This window comes from Bactrocera tryoni, unplaced genomic scaffold (assembly GCF_016617805.1).
Source record: "Bactrocera tryoni isolate S06 unplaced genomic scaffold, CSIRO_BtryS06_freeze2 scaffold_25, whole genome shotgun sequence".
NCBI lineage: Eukaryota > Metazoa > Arthropoda > Insecta > Diptera > Tephritidae > Bactrocera > Bactrocera tryoni.
Window position 1 is genome coordinate 677,295 of NW_024395977.1, and position 19,834 is coordinate 697,128.

A 19,834-nucleotide genomic window follows, 5' to 3' on the forward strand; every position below is an offset into this window, starting at 1 on the left:
ATAAATAAAGATAATAAAGTGAAATTTGGCACAAGGAATCGCATTAGGGAGGGGCATATTTGGACGTAATTTTTTTGGAAAAGTGGGCGTGGCCTCGCCCCCTACTAAGTTTTTTGTACGTATCTCGGAAACTACTATAGCTATGTCAACCAAACTCTACAGAGTCGTTTTCTTCAGGCATTTCCATATACAGTTCAAAAATTTAAGAAATCGGATAATAACCACGCCCACCTCCCATACAAAGGTTATGTTGAAAATCACTAAAAGTGCGTTAACGGACTAACAAAAAACGTCAGAAACACTAAATTTTCCGGAAGACGTAACAGAAGGAAGCTGCACCCAGGCGTTTTTTAAAAATTGAAAATGGGCGTGGCCTCGCCCACTTATGGACCAAAAACCATATCTCAGGAACGACTAGACCGATTTCAATGAATTCGGTACATAATATTTTCTTAACACCCTGATGACATGTACGAAATATAGGTGAAATCGGTTCACAACCACGCCTTCTTCCAATATAACGCTATTTTGAATTCCATCTGATGCCTTCTCTGTATAATATATAGTACATTAGGAACCAATGATGATAGCGGAATAAAACTTTACAAAAATACGGTATTTGAAAAATATGTAAATGACGTATATATAAAATCTCGATTATCACTTTATAATGCGAGAGTATAAAATGTTCGGTGACACCCGAACTTAGTCCTTCCTTACTTGTTTTGATATGAGTTAGGCGCATTTTAAGCTTTAATATTCATTTTTTTATTTGAGTAAAAAAAAATTGTATATGCTATATTTCATGTTAAAGATCCATACTTTGAAATATATGTACATATATAAAAAAATACAAAATATTTTCATTTTGAAACAAATAAACGTATCGCAGATAAATAAAACTAGGTGTATGTAAACTTTATTGATTCACTGTATACACTTGTGGCCACGCAAACTTTTGGTTCGTTCGGAATTTTCTTCAATTTTGTTTTTTGTTAATTTTTTAGTAAGCAAAAGTTTTATATTTTATTATCTAATTATAAATATAGTTTATAATTTATTACGTTTAATGAGTAGAACACAAACTACATAGCTTTTCTGTACTTGTACAAATGAGGCCGATTTTATGGTTTTTAAAGTAATACCGCGACTAAACTTCGTGTTTCAATTAAAACAAAATAAAATAGAACATCAATTTCAATTATATTGTAAATGAAGTTAAATTAAAAAAGTAAAAACTATAATTTTTTCATCGCATGTCAGTCAGTTAAATACGAGCTCATTTTGTAAAGCTTACTAAAAACATATGATTTTGTCTATAGCTGAAGGTGTTTTGTTTTTAATATTTAATATTTTTGATAAATAACATGTCATTAACTTATTTCTAAATAAAACAAGTAAGGAAGGGCTATGTTCGGGTGCCACCGAACATTTTATACTCTCGCATGATAAAGTGATAATCGACATTTCGTTATCCGTCATTTACATATTTTTCAAATACCATATTTGTGTAAAGTTTTATTCCGCTATCATCATTGGTTCCTAATGTACTATATATTATACAGAGAAGGCATCAGATGGAATTCAAAATAGCGTTATATTAGAAGAAGGCGTGGTTGTGAACCGATTTCACCCATATTTCGTACATGTCATCAGGGTGTTAAGAAAATATTATGTACCGAATTCATTGAAATCGGTCTAGTCGTTCCTGAGATATGGTTTTTGGTCCATAAGTGGGCGAGGCCACGCCCATTTTCAATTTTTAAAAAACGCCTGGGTGCAGCTTCCTTCTGTTACGTCTTCCGGAAAATTTAGTGTTTCTGACGTTTTTTGTTAGTCCGTTAACGCACTTTTAGTGATTTTCAACATAACCTTTGTATGGGAGAAGGGCGTGGTTATTATCCGATTTCTTCAATTTTTAAACTGTATATGGAAATGCCGGAAGGAAACGACTCTATAGAGTTTGGTTGACATAGCTATAGTAGTTTCCGAGATATATACAAAAAACTTAGTAGGGGGCGGGGCCACGCCCACTTTTCCAAAAAAATTACGTCCAAATATGCCCCTCCCTAATGCGATCCTTTGTGCCAAATTTCACTTTAATATCTCTATTTATGGCTTAGTTATGACACTTTATAGATTTTCGGTTTTCGCCATTTTGTGGGCGTGGCAGTGGGTCCATTTTGCCCATCTTTGAACTTAACCTTCCTATGGAGCCAAGAAATACGTGTACCAAGTTTCATAATGATATCTCAATTTTTACTCAAGTTACAGCTTGCACGGACGGATGGACAGACGGACGGACAGACAGACATCCGGATTTCAACTCTACTCGTCACTCTGATCACTTTGGTATATATAACCCTATATGTGACTCTTTCAGTTTTAGGACTTACAAACAACCGTTATGTGAACAAACCTATAGCACTCTCCTTAGCAACTTTGTTGCGAGAGTATAAAAATGTCTACTATACCGCAAAATGTACCACTATAAAGTGTTGTCACAACACTTGAAAATTTTGAGTGGTAAGCCTTGCGTGGCCACGAGTGTAGATATGGATTTTCGATTAACATAAACATATAGTTACCATTGTATAACGGATTTCTGCAATTCGCTGATGAATTAGATGACTGTGTGGATTATGTAGTAAGAGTTCTTCCATACAGAAAACCGCTTTGGAGTAGTCCCCTTCTGCCAAATATAGTCCACATAACTCATGCCAAGCTTCCTGATCAGACATAAACCTTTAAAACACATTTGGATTAGTAGCGGTCTCATTAAATGTAATATATAGTACATTATACATTTTATATATACATATGTACATATTAGAGTGATTGAAAAAAAAAATTTTTTTGTTTTCGTTTGGTACTCAGAAAAATAGGTTCCTAGACACCTCTAAGAAAGCCTCTCCAAACATGAGTTTTTAATTGTAACGGGAAGGTCCTCCTACATACAGTTTTCTATTTTTTCTTATTATCAGATAGAAAAATTTATATCTCGCTTCCAACTACTTCAAAAAATATCCTGTTCCATAGATTTTGTAGGAAATTGAATGCTCTACAAAAAAGGTATATTATGATTTTTTCGTAAACCCAAACGTTTAAAAGATATTAACAGTTAGAGTTTGATTATTTTTGGGAAAAATTTTTATTTCTTATGAATTTTATAACTCCATGAAAATAAATTATTATAAATGATGAAACTCATAGTTTTGTAGGAAATTTACTGCTCTATAAAAATGGTCTCCTACGATTTTTCGATTAAGTTAAGCGTTTACGAGATATTCATCGTCAAACTTCAATGCATATTGAGGTGCATCAAAATTTTTTTTTTCGTTTGGTACTCTGAAAAATAGGTTCCTAGACACCTCCAAGAAAGCCTATAAGCCTAAAAAACGCAAAGGCATTTCTTTAGAAACAAAACTCAGTGAATCTACAGTGTGGACAATAAAAAAAATAAAAATGCAATTAGAAAATCTGTAGTTTCCGGAAAAAATGTAAATGCGAAGAAATCTTCATACTCAAGAAATGTTTTTATTGAAGAAATGGAAAACCTATTAACAATTTGGATTGAGGATCTCAACCAGAAACGAATCCCAGTTGATACTACAAAAATAAAACAAAAAGCTCTATGTATTTTTAAACGATTAACATCGAACCAAGAAAACAAAAACGAATTTTCAGCTAGTGGTGGATGGTTTTCGAAGTTTATTGTAAGACATAATTTTCATAATTTAAAAACTATGGGTGAAATTGCTTCAGCTGATAGTAAAGCTGCGCAGGACTATCCACCAAAGTTATTAAAAACTATTCAAGAAGGTGGTTACACGCCAGACCAAGTTTTCAATGCGGACGAAACCGGCCTACTTTGGAAGAGGTTACCAAAACGAACATATGTGCCTAAGACCCAAAAATCATTTGATGGCTTCAAAGCTGCAAAAGCCCGTGTAACGATTTTATTATGTAGCAATGCTTCTGGTGGCAGCCAATAAAAAAGCCTGGGTAACTGGAAATATATTCCAAAAATGGTTTGCTAAATGCTTTGTACCAGAAGTTAAAAGTTATTTGGAGAAGAAGAAACAGCCCTTTAAAGCTCTTTTAATAATTGACAATGCACCAGGCCATCCGTTGATTGAACATCCTAATGTAAATATCATCAATTATTCAACCGCTGGATCAAGGCATTATTGCGACTTTTAAAATGTACTACCTCAAAAAACTTTTCAGTGCATTATGGAAAAACTGGAGGAAAATCCTGAATTGGACTTCACCGATGCTTGGACAAATTTTTCTATCAAGGATTGCATCTTGTACGCGTCAAAAGCAATTTCTGAAATAAGGCAAAATATGTACGCATGCTGGAAATCTCTTTGGCCAGAAGGTGTTAAAAGTGGTATGTCCGTAACAAGCAATTCAACTGATTATTCAGATATCATTGATTTAGCACGTTCCGCGGGAGGAGAAATTCTTGCAGATATGACGAGAGAAGATATTGACGAGATTCTTCTAGACCGAGAGCTCGACGATGACGATTTGATTGAAGTAGCTACGGAAGTAATCGAATCGGAAAATGGCAGCGACACCGAGATAGACGAGCATCCAATTAAAGCAGAGACGATTAAGCAAGGTCTTAAACTTGCAGCAGAATTGGAAAATTATTTTGTAGCAAATGATACTGATGCCGAACGTGCACGAATTTTTCAAAAAGAATTGAGTCTCTGCATGTTAAGATACACATAAAGAACTAAATCGGAATTTATTGGGTCCAAAAAGAAGCATTCAAACAAAATTAACTGAATTTATGGTGCAAACTCAGTCGGAGATGCTAAGTCAATCAGAATATCAATCCATAGTTCTTACTATTGATTCTGATACAAATTCTAGTGATATCAGTGCCGGCCATCAAAATAAGCGGCTAATAATAATTTCCACTACGGATAATGACAGTGATTAAACAGCATTCAACGGTTTTTTCAATAAATCTACCTATTTTCTATTTTCTTCTCTTTTATATATGGTTTTTGTTATATATTTCTTATTTTGTTATGAATGAATAAATCATAAGTCTGAAATTTGAAACTTATTGTATTGTTTTTGAATATTTTTTTGCGCGTATATTTTGTTATACGCGACATTTTTTATATTCGGAACCAATTCGTCAGTTAATATTGGAAAACTGACCATTTTTACGCGATTTTTTTTTTACGCGATTAGTGGCAGAACCAATAATCGCGTAAAAAAAGGACTGAGTGTATATTATAAGAAGACGTAACTATACATACCATAGTCGTTTTAACCCCTAGAACAAATTGTGAAATACACACTCTATCATATATTATCCAAAAATTAAAAATAAAAACTTCATTATATTTATTTAATTTAAAGTATTTTTAAGTACATAGTTGGGTTAAGGGATCGTCGTTTTCGAGACATCGCTTTTTTGTTGCATTATCGGATAGTATACACTGTAATAAACATTTCCGAAATTCAAATTATTAATAAATAATATTCGCTACTGCGTTTCTTGTATTAAGAGGATTGAGTGAAGAACATGGCGACTCCAATCTTTAAACGTGTTTTTTTCAGAATGGTGTTTTTCAAAACGGTTTCCACTCTCAAAAGAAGAGTTTTGAAGATATCGAGTTCCAATTTGGAGAGCATGTTGAGCTGAGTCGATTTAGCCATGTCCGTCTGTCCGTCTGTATATAGATATACTGAGGGACTAGAGTTTTTAAGATATTGTTTTGAAATTTTGCAAACGTCATTTTCTCTTCAAGAAGCTGCTCATTTGTCGGAACTGCCGGATATATTCACGAAATTTGGTATAGATTATTTTTTAAGACAACAATGTAATCTCCGAAGAAATTGTTCAGATCGGTTAACTATAGCATATAGCTGCCATACAAACTGAACGATCGGAATCAAGTTTTTGTATGGAAAATTTTTACATTTGACAAGATATATTCACGAAATTTGGTATACATATATTATTTTCTAAAACAATAATGTAATCTCCGTAGAAATGGTTCAGATCGATTAACTATAGCATATAGCTGCCATACAAACTGGAGGATCGGAATCAAATGCTTGCATGGAAAACTTACTGGATTACTGTTTAAGGTAATTATATAATCTCTGGAAAAACTGTTCAGATCGGATTACTATAGCATATAGCTTCCATACAAACTGAACACATAGTTACTAAAAGAAATGCACCTGTGAAGGGTATATTAGCTTCGGTGCAGCCGAAGTTAACGTTTTTTCTTGTTTTTTTTTTTTTTTGAATCTTCCTATTTTTTTCCACGAAGAACTGTCGAAAAAATGGCCAAATTTGATACTTTTTGATCACACCGTCGCCATTTGTCAAATATCAACAAAACAAAAAAGGTTTCATAGCGCGATAGCGACTTTCCTACAGGTTAATAATCTTTTTGAAATTTTTGTTTCAAATCAAAAATGCGGCCGCAATCGTGGACAGCGCACAGGACCTTTTTTTTACGTTGCATTTCAACAATTTATTAAACTATTATACACCTAATAAATAAACATAAAAAAAATAATTTTATATTCGTCATGAATGTATTTAATTATTAAAAAAATCGGATCTATTAGTTAATATCAACTATAAAAAAAATCGCGAAAATTAGTGATTTTTCTAAGGGTCACACTGAGAGATCCCTTAATGACATGGAATATTATTATACTTTTGCAGCATGTCTTTGACCAAGTACCCTCTGGGTAGCCAGAAAATATCCGTTTGAAGGCGAGCTAAAATGAGAAGGCGCTGGGTTTAGGACCCGCCACGTAAAAAAACACTACCAATGAAAAAGCGCAAACAGCCTCGAATGAGAGACCCCCCTTTTGATGACGACATGGCAAACGCACTAAGGATAACGATTTAAAGGGAAGGTGCCGCTGCACAGCTGGTTGATGTCCTCGTTAGAGTGAAGGCTGACCCCTTTTGGGTTCGGGGGGGGAAACCGAATGTACCCGTGGTAAGGCATGCCTGTCGTAAGAGGCGACCAATATCCTGGCCACCAGTCCAGAGCCGTATGGAATCTCAACTGGTAGTAGCTTCGGCTACGAGGTCTGACCGGAGACTTAATTCTGGTACCACGGGGAGTAGTAGCCCTTGGAGGTAACTCCAATCTGCTCATTGGGTTTGGCCCTTTGTGGAGATTCGTGGTGGTTGTGGTTAAAACCCAAATGCGGGAAGAACTGACCTTGTCAGTTGAATGTGGAGTTGCATTGCTACCGGGTGCCAGAAACAAAGCACGGCAGAGGTTTTAGATGGGCCTCGAACCCGACCAAGGTGGTTAGTGTGTCCATGCCACAATGCCACTTGGTACTGAAAATGCTTAGCAATCTCAGGGCGCTGATCAACGCATTAATTTGATCCGCTGTGCTTTTTCTTGTATTTTTATTGTGCCTTTTGCTTGTTTATTTTAAGTATACTGCTAACTGTTTTGAAAAACAGAAGGGGTATTCTGGAAAACCTTGCAAGTGGATACTTGAATTTAATTTGTTGTTTCATTTGTTTGTTATGTGTGTTTGCAACACTGGGGTACGCAAATAGGTAAATAATTTAATATTTTTTGTTTTTTATATATTGATGATATATACAATAAAATTGTTCCCGTTTTGTACCGTTCAAACGGATTATATCAAATATAAATCCGTTTGTTACCGTACATACTATGTACATACATATAATGAAGAGAGAGGAAAAACGATACACTAACTTTATCTGCCTCCAGGGGGTTTTGGGGGAAAATAAGTTAGTTTTTAGTTTGTAATGCTGTCTTATTGTTGTGCTATGTCCATGTGCCCCAGAGTTTCTTTGTGTGGGGCTCCGCATGTTTTGTTATTATGTTGAATTAAGGTGTTTTTGTTGCCCGATAGCGCCCGAATTACGTTTAGTGGTTATATTTTAAATTTAGGTTTAGTTTTTTACTACGCGCCCGTTCGAGTTTGCCTTTGTATAATTTTATGCGTCTTAATAGCTTGGTTCCTTGTTTATTGAACAGTTTGTAGACACTTATTTATGTAATATTTCCTTTTGTGTACATAGGAGGATGGAGTCATGTGTAGAAGTTAATCGCCATTCACTTGGGAGTCGCCAGAAACGACTCTTTTACATATGGCTCAAGCAGCTCACGACTTCCGGTCTTTGACCAAGTATCCTCTGGGTAGCCAAAGAACATCCGTTTGAAAGCGAGCTAAAGTGAGAAAGCGAAACATCCCCTCCACAGGGTTGTACGCAGGGTTTGGGACCTGCCACGTAAAAAACAGTACTAATGAAAAGAACAACAAGCCTCGGATGAGAGACCTCCCTTTTTATGACGACCATGGCAAACGAATTAAGGACTACGATTTTAGGGCATGCACCTGGAATGTCCGGTCTCTTAATTGGGAAGGTACCGCTGCCCAGCTGGTTGATGTCCTCGTTAGAGTGAAGGCTGACATCACCGCCGTTCACTCTAACCGTCCAAGAAATGCGATGGACTGGACAAGGACTGAGACAAGTAGGTCCTTGTGGCATTTACTGTAGGGGCCATATAAAGGAGCGCAAATTTGGTGTGGGATTCGTGGTGGGAAAGAGACTCCGTCGCCGAGTACTGTCATTCACCCCGGTGGATGAACGTTCAGCTACAATCCGCTTCAACATATCGCTGATCTGCGCCCATGCCCCGACGGAAGAGAAGGACAATGTGACCAAAAATGCCTTCTATGAGCGCTTGGAGCGCACCTATGAGAGCTGCCCCTGCCACGATATCAAAATCGTGATTGGCGACTTTAACGCCAGGGTGGGCAAAGAAGGTATCTTTGGCATACAGTCGGTAAATTCAGCCCTCCCGAGGAAACATCCCCAAATAAGTTGAGGCTGACCGACTTCGCCGGGGCCCTAAATAAACTTTTTTGATATGAAATAGGCGCATTTTAAGCTTTAGCATTAATTTTTTTTTATTCAAAGTTCAAAAGACGGTGAAAAGTTTAGTGCATTACGATGACAAAAACTACAATTAAGAACGTTCCAACACGACCTACATAAATCGAAACTTCATTAGACCCCAAATTGGTAACAATAGCAACTTAAATCGTAGTTTTTTCAAAACACAATCGATCGCATCCAAATAAAGCAATCATACGTTATGTGAACTATGTATGGGAGGGCATAAACTCAAATCTTGCAAAAGTTTAAAAAATTTAATATTAACGAAAGGAACAATTTTGTCAGATCAAAAAGGCTCTGTACAAACTGCTTTTACCATGCACACAATCTTAATAATTGCGAAAGAAAATTAAATTGCGCATATTGCCGCAAAAGGCATCATTCAATGTAGCGCTTTCTCAAAAAGAGCCACGGGTTTAGTTGCAACCGAAACACTAAATACCGAAATTTGCCAAGAGACACCATGCTGCTCAAAGGCATTAAAAACTCAAACGCTACACTTCTTCTTCTTAATTGGCGTAGACACCGCTTACACGATTATAGCCGAGTTAACAACAGCGCGCCAGTCGTTTCTTCTTTTCGCTACGTGGCGCCAATTGGATATTCCAAGCGAAGCCAGGTCCTTCTCCACTTGGTCCTTCCAGCGGGTGGAGGTCTTCCTCTTCCTCTGCTTCCCCGGCGGGTACTGCGTCGAATACTTTCAGAGCTGGAGTGTTTTCATCCATCCGGACAACATGACCTAGCCAGCGTAGCCGCTGTCTTTTAATTCGCTGAACTATGTCAATGTCGTCGTATATCTCGTACAGCTCATCGTTCCATCGAATGCGATATTCGCCGTGGCCAATGCGCAAAGGACCATAAATCTTTCGCAGAATTTTTCTCTCGAAAACTCGTAACGTCGACTCATCGGTTGCTGTCATCGCCCAAGCCTCCTGCACCATATAGCAGGACGGGAATTATGAGGGACTTATAGAGTTTAGATTTTTGTTCGTCGAGAGAGGACTTTACTTTTCAATTGCCTGACTCAGTCCGAAGTAGCACCTGTTGGCAAGAGCAATCCTGCGTTGGATTTCCAGGCTGACATTGTTCGTGGTGTTAATGCTGGTTCCTAAGTAGACGAAATTATCTACAACTTCAAAGTTATGACTGTCAACAGTGACGAGAGCCAAGTCGCGAGTGCGACGACTGTTTGTTTGATGACAGGAGATATTTCGTTTTGCCCTCGTTCACTGCCAGACCCATTTTCTGTGCTTCCTTGTCCAGCCAGAGAAAGCAGAACTAACGGCGCGGGTGTTGAGGCCGATGATATCAATATCGTCGGCATACGCCAGCAGCTGTACACTCTTATAGAAGATGGTACCTTCTCTGTTTAGTTCTGCAGCTCGAACTATTTTCTCCAGAAGCAGGTTGAAGAAGTCACACGATAGGGAGTCGCCTTGTCTGAAACCTCGTTTGGTATCGAACGGCTCGGAGAGGTCCTTCCCGATCCTGACGGAGCTTTTTGTGTTGCTCAGCGTCAACTTCACACAGCCGTATTAGTTTTGCGGGGATACCAAATTCAGACATCGCGGCATAAAGGCAGCTCCTTTTTCGTGCTGTCGAAAGCAGCTTTGAAATCGACAAAGAGGTGGTGTGTGTCGATTCTCCTTTCACGGGTCTTTTCCAAGATTTGGCGCATGGTGAATATCTGGTCGGTTGTTGATTTTTCCAGGTCTGAAGCCACACTGATAAGGTCCAATCAGTTTGTTGACGGTGGGCTTTAATCTTTCACACAATACGCTCGATAGAACCTTTATATGCGATGTTGAGGAGGCTAATCCCACGGTAGTTGGCGCAGATTGTGGGTCTCCTTTTTATGGATTGGGCATAGCACACTTAAATTCCAATCGTTGGACATGCTTTCGTCCGACCATATTTTACAAAGAAGCTGATGCATGCACCCCTTGAATAGCACGGCCGGTAGTCCGTCGGCCCCTGCCGCTTTGCTGTTTTTGAGGCGGGCAATTGCTATTCGAACTCCTTCATGGTCGGGTAATGGAACGTCTGCTCCATCGTCATCGATTGGGGAATCGGGTTCTTCTTCTCCTGGTGTTGTGCGTTCACTGCCATTCAGCAGGCTGGAGAAGTGTTCCCTCCATAATTTAAGTATGCTCTGGGCATCAGTGACTAGATCACCTTTGGGGTTCTACAAGGCAGTATGCTCCAGTCTTGAAACCTTCTGTAACCGCCGCATTTTTTCGTAGAATTTTCGAGCATTACCCCTGTCGGCCAGCTTATCAAGCTTTTCCTTTCACGCATTTCGGCCTCTTTCTTCTTCTGTCTGCAAATGCGTCTCGCTTCCCTCTTCAACTCTCGGTATCTATCCCATCCCGCACGTGTAGTGGTCGATCGTAACGTTGCGAGGTAGGCAGTCTGTTTTCTCTCCGCTGCGACAGGGCACTCCTCGTCGTACCAGCAGTTCTTTTGCACTTTCCGAAAACCAATGGTTTCGGTGGTTTCGGCGAGAATCAAAGTTGGTTACTACTACTCACAGAAGTCGTCTCCATCGACGAGAACTGTTTAAGCTCAGGACCCTAATAGACCAAAGATTACAACGATTTTTTATAGCGTCTAGGGCACAAAATACTCTAAAACTGCCAACAAAACAAGCCAATTATAAAATTACGGGAATGGACGGAAGAGTAGTACAAAACTCAAATAAAATCTAATTCAAATTAATTTCCCCCCAAGCGGATAAGCGCATTCAAGCAGAAGCCACAGTCTTACCGCAACTTATGAACATGCTTCCAAGCTATCATAAAAATAGCAAGCATTGGCAAAAGGTTACACATCTAAAACTAGCAGATCCCAACTGCAACACTCCGCTCAAATAGACCTTCTACTAGACAGCGACCTTGTACCTCAAATTATAGTAGAAGGTGTTGAAAAAAATTCAAACACCCTTCTAGCTCAGAATACTATATTCGGTTGGATCCTAAGTGGACTAGTTACGGAACCAGTTACCACAATGACAACTCAAGTTGAAGAAATATCCAATGAGTACCATAATTCACAATTAAGGAAATTTTGGGAGTTAGAAGAACTCCTCCCCATTTCAAATACAACGCCAGAGGATCAGTATTGTGAAGACTTTTACCAAGCCACAAGTACTAGATCAGCAATACCGACCACTTTAACAACAATTCCCTAACACACTCGCCTTAGGTCACTCCCGCATCTCTGCAATACAGCAGTTTCTAAGTATAGAAAGAAACCATCTTAAAAAAGGTAAACTCAAATAGAATATAATGTTGTGTTAGAAGAATACTTACACTTAAATCACATGGAGAAAGTAAGCCCAAGGAAAAAAATTATCAACAGCAAATACTACTCCTTTTACTTGCCACACCATGCAGTAGCAAATCCAGACAAGAAAACAAAAAAAGTTAAAGTTGTCTTCAATGCCTCAAGATCCACCCGCTAGAGGAATTCCCTAAATGATATTCTATTCACGGGACCCACACTCCAACCAGATTTGATGCTCCTCATATTACATTGGCGTATGTACATATATAGAAATACGTTTTAAAATGGGGATGTCGAAAAAATGTATGTAATGTTACCTTTGGCGTAAACTGTGCCCCATACCTAGCCGTTCGTACACTCCACGAACTGGCAGAAGACACAAAGTCAGAATTTCCTCTGGGAACACAAGTGTTAAAAATTCAAACGTATGTAGACGATGTCCTGTCCTGTCTGGAAGGCACAGTCTTCCACAAGCATACAAGTCCTTATTAATGATAATGTTCGAAAAGGTCACTAGGCATCCAATGGAGTGCGATATCGGACCAGTTTTCATACACGACTGAGTCCATATCCGCATTGTCCGCCATAACGAGGAGACAGATTTTATCCTCGGTGGCAAAACTTTTCGATCCCGCAGGATGGCTTTCGCCAATTATAATACAAGCAAAAATTATGATTCAAGAATTATGGCTAGACGGAACCGACAGGGACGAACAAGTGAAACCTCTTCGCTTAGAAAAATGGTCTCAGATACAAATTCCACGTTGGTTAAACTATTCCCCCGAATACAAAGTGGAACTACACGGCTTCTGCGACGCCTCTGAAAAGGCATATTATGCCACTATCTATGTATGTGCGCACACAAAGCGATACCGCAACCACAAGCCACTACAAGTGGCAAAAGCAAAAGTTGCACCTTTAAAAACGCTAAGTCTACCACGACTTGAACTCTGTGGCGCTCTACTACTCGCGAACTAGTTTCCATGATGTAAACCCACTTAAGGAACTATACCAGTGTACCGCATGATCGCATTAGGCGATTTTCGTGAATTTTTTTAAGAGAAAGTACGCGATTGAATATTTGGAACTTCTTTGAACGTAATTTCAGCAATATTTTAAGGTTTTTTTTACAAAGGAGTTGAAAAATAACAGAGTTATGGTCTGTCTTCGGAGGTGCCAAAAAAATGCTGACTTGATTCCGGCAGAATGAGTAGCTGATACAAAAAAATTTAAAAAGTTTATTAAACCTACAGATATTTCCTATACAATGACCTACGATCTTTGGAAAACATCAAAAATTAACAAAATGGCGTAATTTTGAAAAAAATCGTGTTTTAGGTAAAAAAAATGGTCGTTTTGTTAATGCCAAATTGACAATTTTCAACCAATCAAAAAGATCGTAGGTCATTGTGAAATAAATGTATTCAAATCGTCCTTTTATTCAGCAAGCAAAGTAAATAATGCGATATAAAGAAATTGTCGAAGTAAACCGCAGGAGTCTCCAGATTCTTAATGGATTCCAATGGACCGAGTGCCACAGAGGCACCACAGTTTGAAGCCAAAGCAAATTGGCTTCCCATTTTTTCTCAGTATTATTGAAATTCAAAATTACCGAATAAAATTGAAATTCATTTCAATCATAATTTTCTTCAATCTCACCAGCGACTTCGAGAGTATGATCGATGTCGTCTGTGTTATCCTCATCATTGATTTGCTCGTTATTGCTCAATACACCAACAGTTGACGGAGCGATGTAAAAAATGATTGTGTTCTCGTTCAAATTTGTCCTCTGTTCTTCATTTTCGTTTTCCCTACACTACTTCTGACTACAGAAAGATCTCGTCCTCCTTTGACTTATAATATGTATAAAGAGTTTCACAATCACATACTTCAGCGCACTATTTATACTTATACTTTTCCAGTGTCTAATGTGATTGAGAGCGCAAGAGCGCTCAAGCCACTTGGCGGAGGAAGTCGAGCCTCACAGTCGTAAAAACTAGAACCGAACACGATTCGCCCTACTTGTAAAGCACATAATACGAATAAAGATAACAAAAATATAGAAGTATCCATTAACGTTTTTGTTTTGTTAATCACGAAAAACCAAAAAAATAATGAATGACGTCTAAAAATTTCAAAAAGAAACGTGTCGAAAAGTCAAATTCATTTGTTCAGCAAAGTGTTAACGTTGCGTGCACGCAACAAAGATTCGATTTTCTTGCCTTTTTGTAAACGTATTTTCATATATATGTTATACAATGTATGCTTTATAGGTGGTTAAGATATGGAGAGGATGAAATGTCTTCCAAGTAAACAAAAATATCACGATTCCTCACTCACACGGCACATAGATTTTTTTTAAGTACGTGTTTTTATTCAAATTTGCAAAAGATGAAGGAAATGGGTTAAGGAAGAAAAAGAGGACAACAGGAAGAAATATTAAACTCAGCAATCATTTTAATTCGTTATCTAATTTCTTGCTACAATTCTGTAAACAAATCCGCTAAAACCAGAAGAGATCAGCCAGTCTTCTAAAGCCAACGTACTAGCAAACTTTAACCTTTATTTCAATTCCATTTTTTTTATCTACATTATGTGGGCATTATGATGGCATTAAACTATAGTATATCCAGTATTATACTCATACATTAATTTAATTTTGCTAAGATACATATCTGAACCCTTATTCTTATATTAGGGTTAGTTTTGTCACATTATCTGACAGATTGACCGAAATATAAGATATCAAGTCAATCGGAAGTTTGAAAATCATTGTATAGAAGTATCGACTCGATTGTAGCCATTTTTGGCGTGACAATATATTATTTTCAAACTCACACTATTGACCGACATACTATATGAGTCAAACGAATTGCAATAGATTTCAAAGATAAACCAGTAATTTTGGTAAACAGTCGGCCATAGGCACTGGAATTCACATATTCGGTATCGGACGGCTTAATAAGTAATCGTCTAATTTCGACATTTTTTAGACGTGAAATGGATTACCTTCATACTATTGCGCAAAATATTATTTCGATAACTTCAATAGTGCTTAAGGGGCTATACCAGTGTGACGCATGAAAAATTAGGCGATTTTCGTGAATTTTTTTAAAAGAAAGTACTAGATTGAATGTTTCGACGTTCTATGGACGTAATAAAGTATATTTTTAGCTATATTAAAAAAAAAAATTTACAAAAATATTGAAAAATAACGGAGTAATGTGCTGTCTGCGGAAGTGCCAAAAAAAAAAGTGCCTCAACTGCTGGCATGATTCCGGTCGATTGAGTAGCTGAAACAAAAAAATTCAAAATGTTTATTAAACTTAAATATATATTCTATACAATGGACTACGATCTTTGAAAAATATCAAAAATTAAGAAAATGGCGCCATTTTGAAAAAAAAAATCGTTTTTTTACGAAAAAAATTGTCGTTTTTTTAATGCCAAATTGACAATTTTCAGCCAATCAAAAAGATCGTAGTCTATTGTATAGCAAATGTATTCAACTATATCCAGTTTTAATTTGAAGTCGATTGGTTAATTTCTCGTTGAGTTATAATGTCAGCAAATTTGAAAAATGTCGTTTCGAGAAAAACGCGTTTAAAGTTTCACTTATTGTATATGTTTGCACCTCTGAGCGGTCGCTATTTAGAACGCTGCCATTCAAAAACTATTTAAAATACGACCTCGCCGATTTCACAGGATATTTTTGAATATATAAGCTATCGAAAAAAGCAAAAAAAAAAATTTTTTTTTTGAAAGTGTCACACTGGTATAGCCCCTTAAATGTAAAGTGAAAGAATCATACGTTGGTTGTAATCCGACTTCCAATTTTTATATTGTAAATAAAAGTATATTAAGATAATGGCTCAACATTACCGTTATGTGTGGTGTGGGGTTCGTTGTCATATAAAACCATCCATTCAGTAACATTCGTTCTCAGAAAGTTTGGATCATATACTTAGCTGCAGCTCTTTGTGAGATATGATTCAAACGCTGCCATTTTTTTTCAAACTTCAAAAAAAAAGCTTCTATAGATTAATAACCGTTTTAAAATTTTTGTTTTAGATCAAAATTGCGGCTGCGATCGTTTACATCGTACATTCTGTTTGAGTTCTCATTAATCGTAATAAAACCGAATTTTTGTGTCGGTATGTGACAATAAAAACATGGCTCCATCATTTCACACTGGAGTCCAATCGACATTCTAGTGAACTGCACATGATGAACCGGTTCTCAATCGTGGAAAGACGATAAAGTCGGCTGGCATTCATCGACTAATAACTGAGCCAGTTATAACCCATACGCATATACATTATCGTTTCCGTTTAAATATTCCTCGTTAAAGAGCTCCGATAATATAGGGAGAACCTCGGCTACCGGGGCACTATTTATAGGCACGCTCCCGCCTCCCCGGCAGCGCTATACTCACAAATGATTTCTTACAATTGCTTTGTGTTAATTGTAACACCTCAACAAATTGCCAAGTAAGTGCACCGTTCCAAATTTTGTTGTTGATTTCGCTCTACGTTTATTTTTTTACAGTTCATCTCTGTCTTGGAACCAATGTACGTTTGATACATTAGAAGAGACATCAGCAACAAAAAAAACAGGAACATGTAATTTTTTTTATTTTACATATTGCTATATGTTGTTTATTTTTGAAGGTTAACAAAAAGTTAACAGCAGTTTTGAGTCGCTATCAGACTGATGAGACAAGGGAGTTGAATTTTCAAAGTCTGCAGAGGCTTGTTTTGTTAAAGCAAAACAAAGTGCTTTCTGTTAAAATGCAGATTTTGCAATAAAAACTTGTGGAAAGTAACTTGGAGTTCCATGAACGATGAAATTTATTAATAAATAATTAATCAATATTCATGAACTGAACCAGGCCAGGTTATGTCAACGCTTGTAAAAAGTTTTTTTTCCAACACAAGTTGCCTGCACATTTATAGAGAGGAAGCCTTTTCTACAAATATACTCAGCACTTTGTTTTGTGGGTTTTTTTTAATTTTTATATGAGTACAATCAATCATTCCAATTGCAATTTATTGCTTCTTGAAAGCTTTTCTTTCTTCTTGAAAGCCACACGTGTAAAAAGAACATTATGTACATTAAACTCATTAGGAGGCGGCACCCACCCACTTTTATAAATTATAAACTACGGACGAACAAGAACTCCACTCGTTATACAGATCATTTGAATGTATATAAATCCATATTAATTTTAATTAGTCTAATATGCTACAAACAACCGTCAAGTGAACATAACTATTGTACTTTGTCTATAACTTAACTATTGCATGTTGTGAGAGTAAAATAAACAAGTAAGGAAGGGCTAAGTTCGGGTGTCACCGAACATTTTATACTCTCGCATGATAAAGTGATAATCGAGATTTCATTATACGTCATTTACATATTTTTCAAATACCGTATTTGTGTAAAGTTTTATTCCGCTATCATCATTGGTTCCTAATGTATATATTATACACAGAAGGCATCAGATGGAATTCAAAATAGCGTTATATTGGAAGAAGGCGTGGTTGTGAACCGATTTCACCCATATTTCGTACATGTCATCAGAGTGTTAAGAAAATATTATATACCGAATTTCATTGAAATCGGTATAGTAGTTCCTGAGATATGGGTTTTGGTCCATAAGTGGGCGAGGCCACGCCCATTTTCAATTTTTAAAAAACGCCTGGGTGCAGCTTCCTTCTGTTACTTCTTCCGTAAAATTTAGTGTTTCTGACGTTTTTTGTTAGTCGGTTAACGCACTTTTAGTGATTTTCAACATAACCTTTGGATGGGAGGTGGGCGTGGTTATTATCCGATTTCTTCCATTTTTAAACTGTATATGGAAATGCCTGAAGGAAACGACTCTATAGAGTTTGGTTGACATAGCTATAGTAGTTTCCGAGATATGTACAAAAAACTTAGTAGGGGGCGGGGCCACGCCCACTTTTCCAAAAAAAATTACGTCCAAGTATGCCACTCTCTAATGCGATCCTTTGTGCCAAATTTCACTTTAATATCTTTATTTATGGCTTAGTTATGACACTTTATAGGTTTTCGGTTTCCGCCATTTTGTGGGCGTGGCAGTGGGCCGATTTTGCCCATCTTCGAACTTAACATTCTTATGGAGCCAAGGAATATGTGTACCAAGTTTCATCATGATATCTCAATTTTTACTCAAGTTACAGCTTGCACGGACGGACGGACAGACGGACGGACGGACAGACAGACATCCGGATTTGGTATATATAACCCTATATCTGACTCTTTTAGTTTTAGGACTTACAAACAACCGTTATGTGAACAAAACTATAATACTCTCTTTAGCAACTTTGTTGCGAGAGTATAAAAAGGTATAGTATACACTTGCAATTTTATTGGTACAAATCATTTGAGTTACTTCAAATCGGAATTTTACTACTGCATATGCGCAAAAGGCTCCGACCAAACGACGGTCGATTAGGCGTAATGAATACAATGGATGGAACGATCTTAAGACCAGTTCAGGTCTTAAAACGCAAGCGGATTGAATTACAAATTATATGACCCCTCATAGCCAACACACAACTGCTAAACTAGTAAAACACGAGTTCCCCTCGCAACAACCTATGTATAATGGCATCGACCATTACTACAATAGAATGACAGGTCATGCTTTCCAATCAGGCGATGTCGAGCTCGATCGATTTAATGAACAGTAGCTCCAAGCGAAACTCGTACAAGTCAAAAAAAATTATTAAATTCCCAAAAATCATAAATAAAATAGGCGCTTTCAAAAAAACGTTTGCATATTTTATTAGTATATTACTACGTAACAAAAACAAAATAATCAAAACTAAATGTTTAATTCAAATACACTTTAAGTGAGGTAAAAAAGTAAAATAGCATGTAATTCAATGCCAAAGTGAAACTCGTACATTATATAAAAGTAAAAGTAATGTTAATATTAATATTTTGTATGCATTCCTTTGTTTTTGATAACCATTTGTAATATTTGGCATACTTTTAACAAGCTTTCCACAAAAACTGGGTTCAATTTTTTGCCATTCATCCTGGAGGATCCTCTTAAACTCGTCCTTTGAACTTATTTTACGCTGGTGCACTTTCGTATCGAGATAGCTCCACAAGTTCTCAATGGGGTTTAAATCTGGACTCTGGGCTGGTGTATCGATGACATGCGGAAAGCAACCACGACCGCACATTATAAGCCCTATGCTTTGGGTCATTGTCCTGGTAAAAATGCAAATCCTCGACAAGGCCCAGTTTTTCTTTACAAAGTGGCAATTTTTCTTTCAAAATGTTCATATACATAGCGTGATTCGTAATACCCTCAATGAAATGCAATTCTCCAGGTCCCTGTGCAGAAAATGATCTCCACAACATTACCGATCCGCCACCGTGCTTTACTGTGAGCTTCATATTTTCGGCAAGAAGCGCCTCATTTGACCTTCTCCATACATAGGGTCTACCGCCCGAACCGAAAAGATTAAACTTGCTTTCATCTGTGAATAGAACGTTTTTCCAAAACGAGAAATCTTTTGATTGATGTTTCTTTGCAAATCGTAGTCTTGCTTTTTG

General features: G+C 37.2%; 1 protein-coding gene across 2 annotated transcripts in view; it reads right to left on the reverse strand.

Moving 5' to 3' along the window:
- LOC120780491 (ER membrane protein complex subunit 2-like) overlaps window positions 1-19,834 on the reverse strand; it is a 107,160-nt gene that overhangs the window by 66,282 nt on the left and 21,044 nt on the right. For both annotated transcript variants that reach the window (XM_040112766.1, XM_040112765.1), the window contains exon 3: window positions 2,589-2,745. In XM_040112766.1, the coding sequence (XP_039968700.1) occupies window positions 2,589-2,745 (157 nt within the window). The remainder of the gene's footprint in view (window positions 1-2,588; window positions 2,746-19,834) is intronic.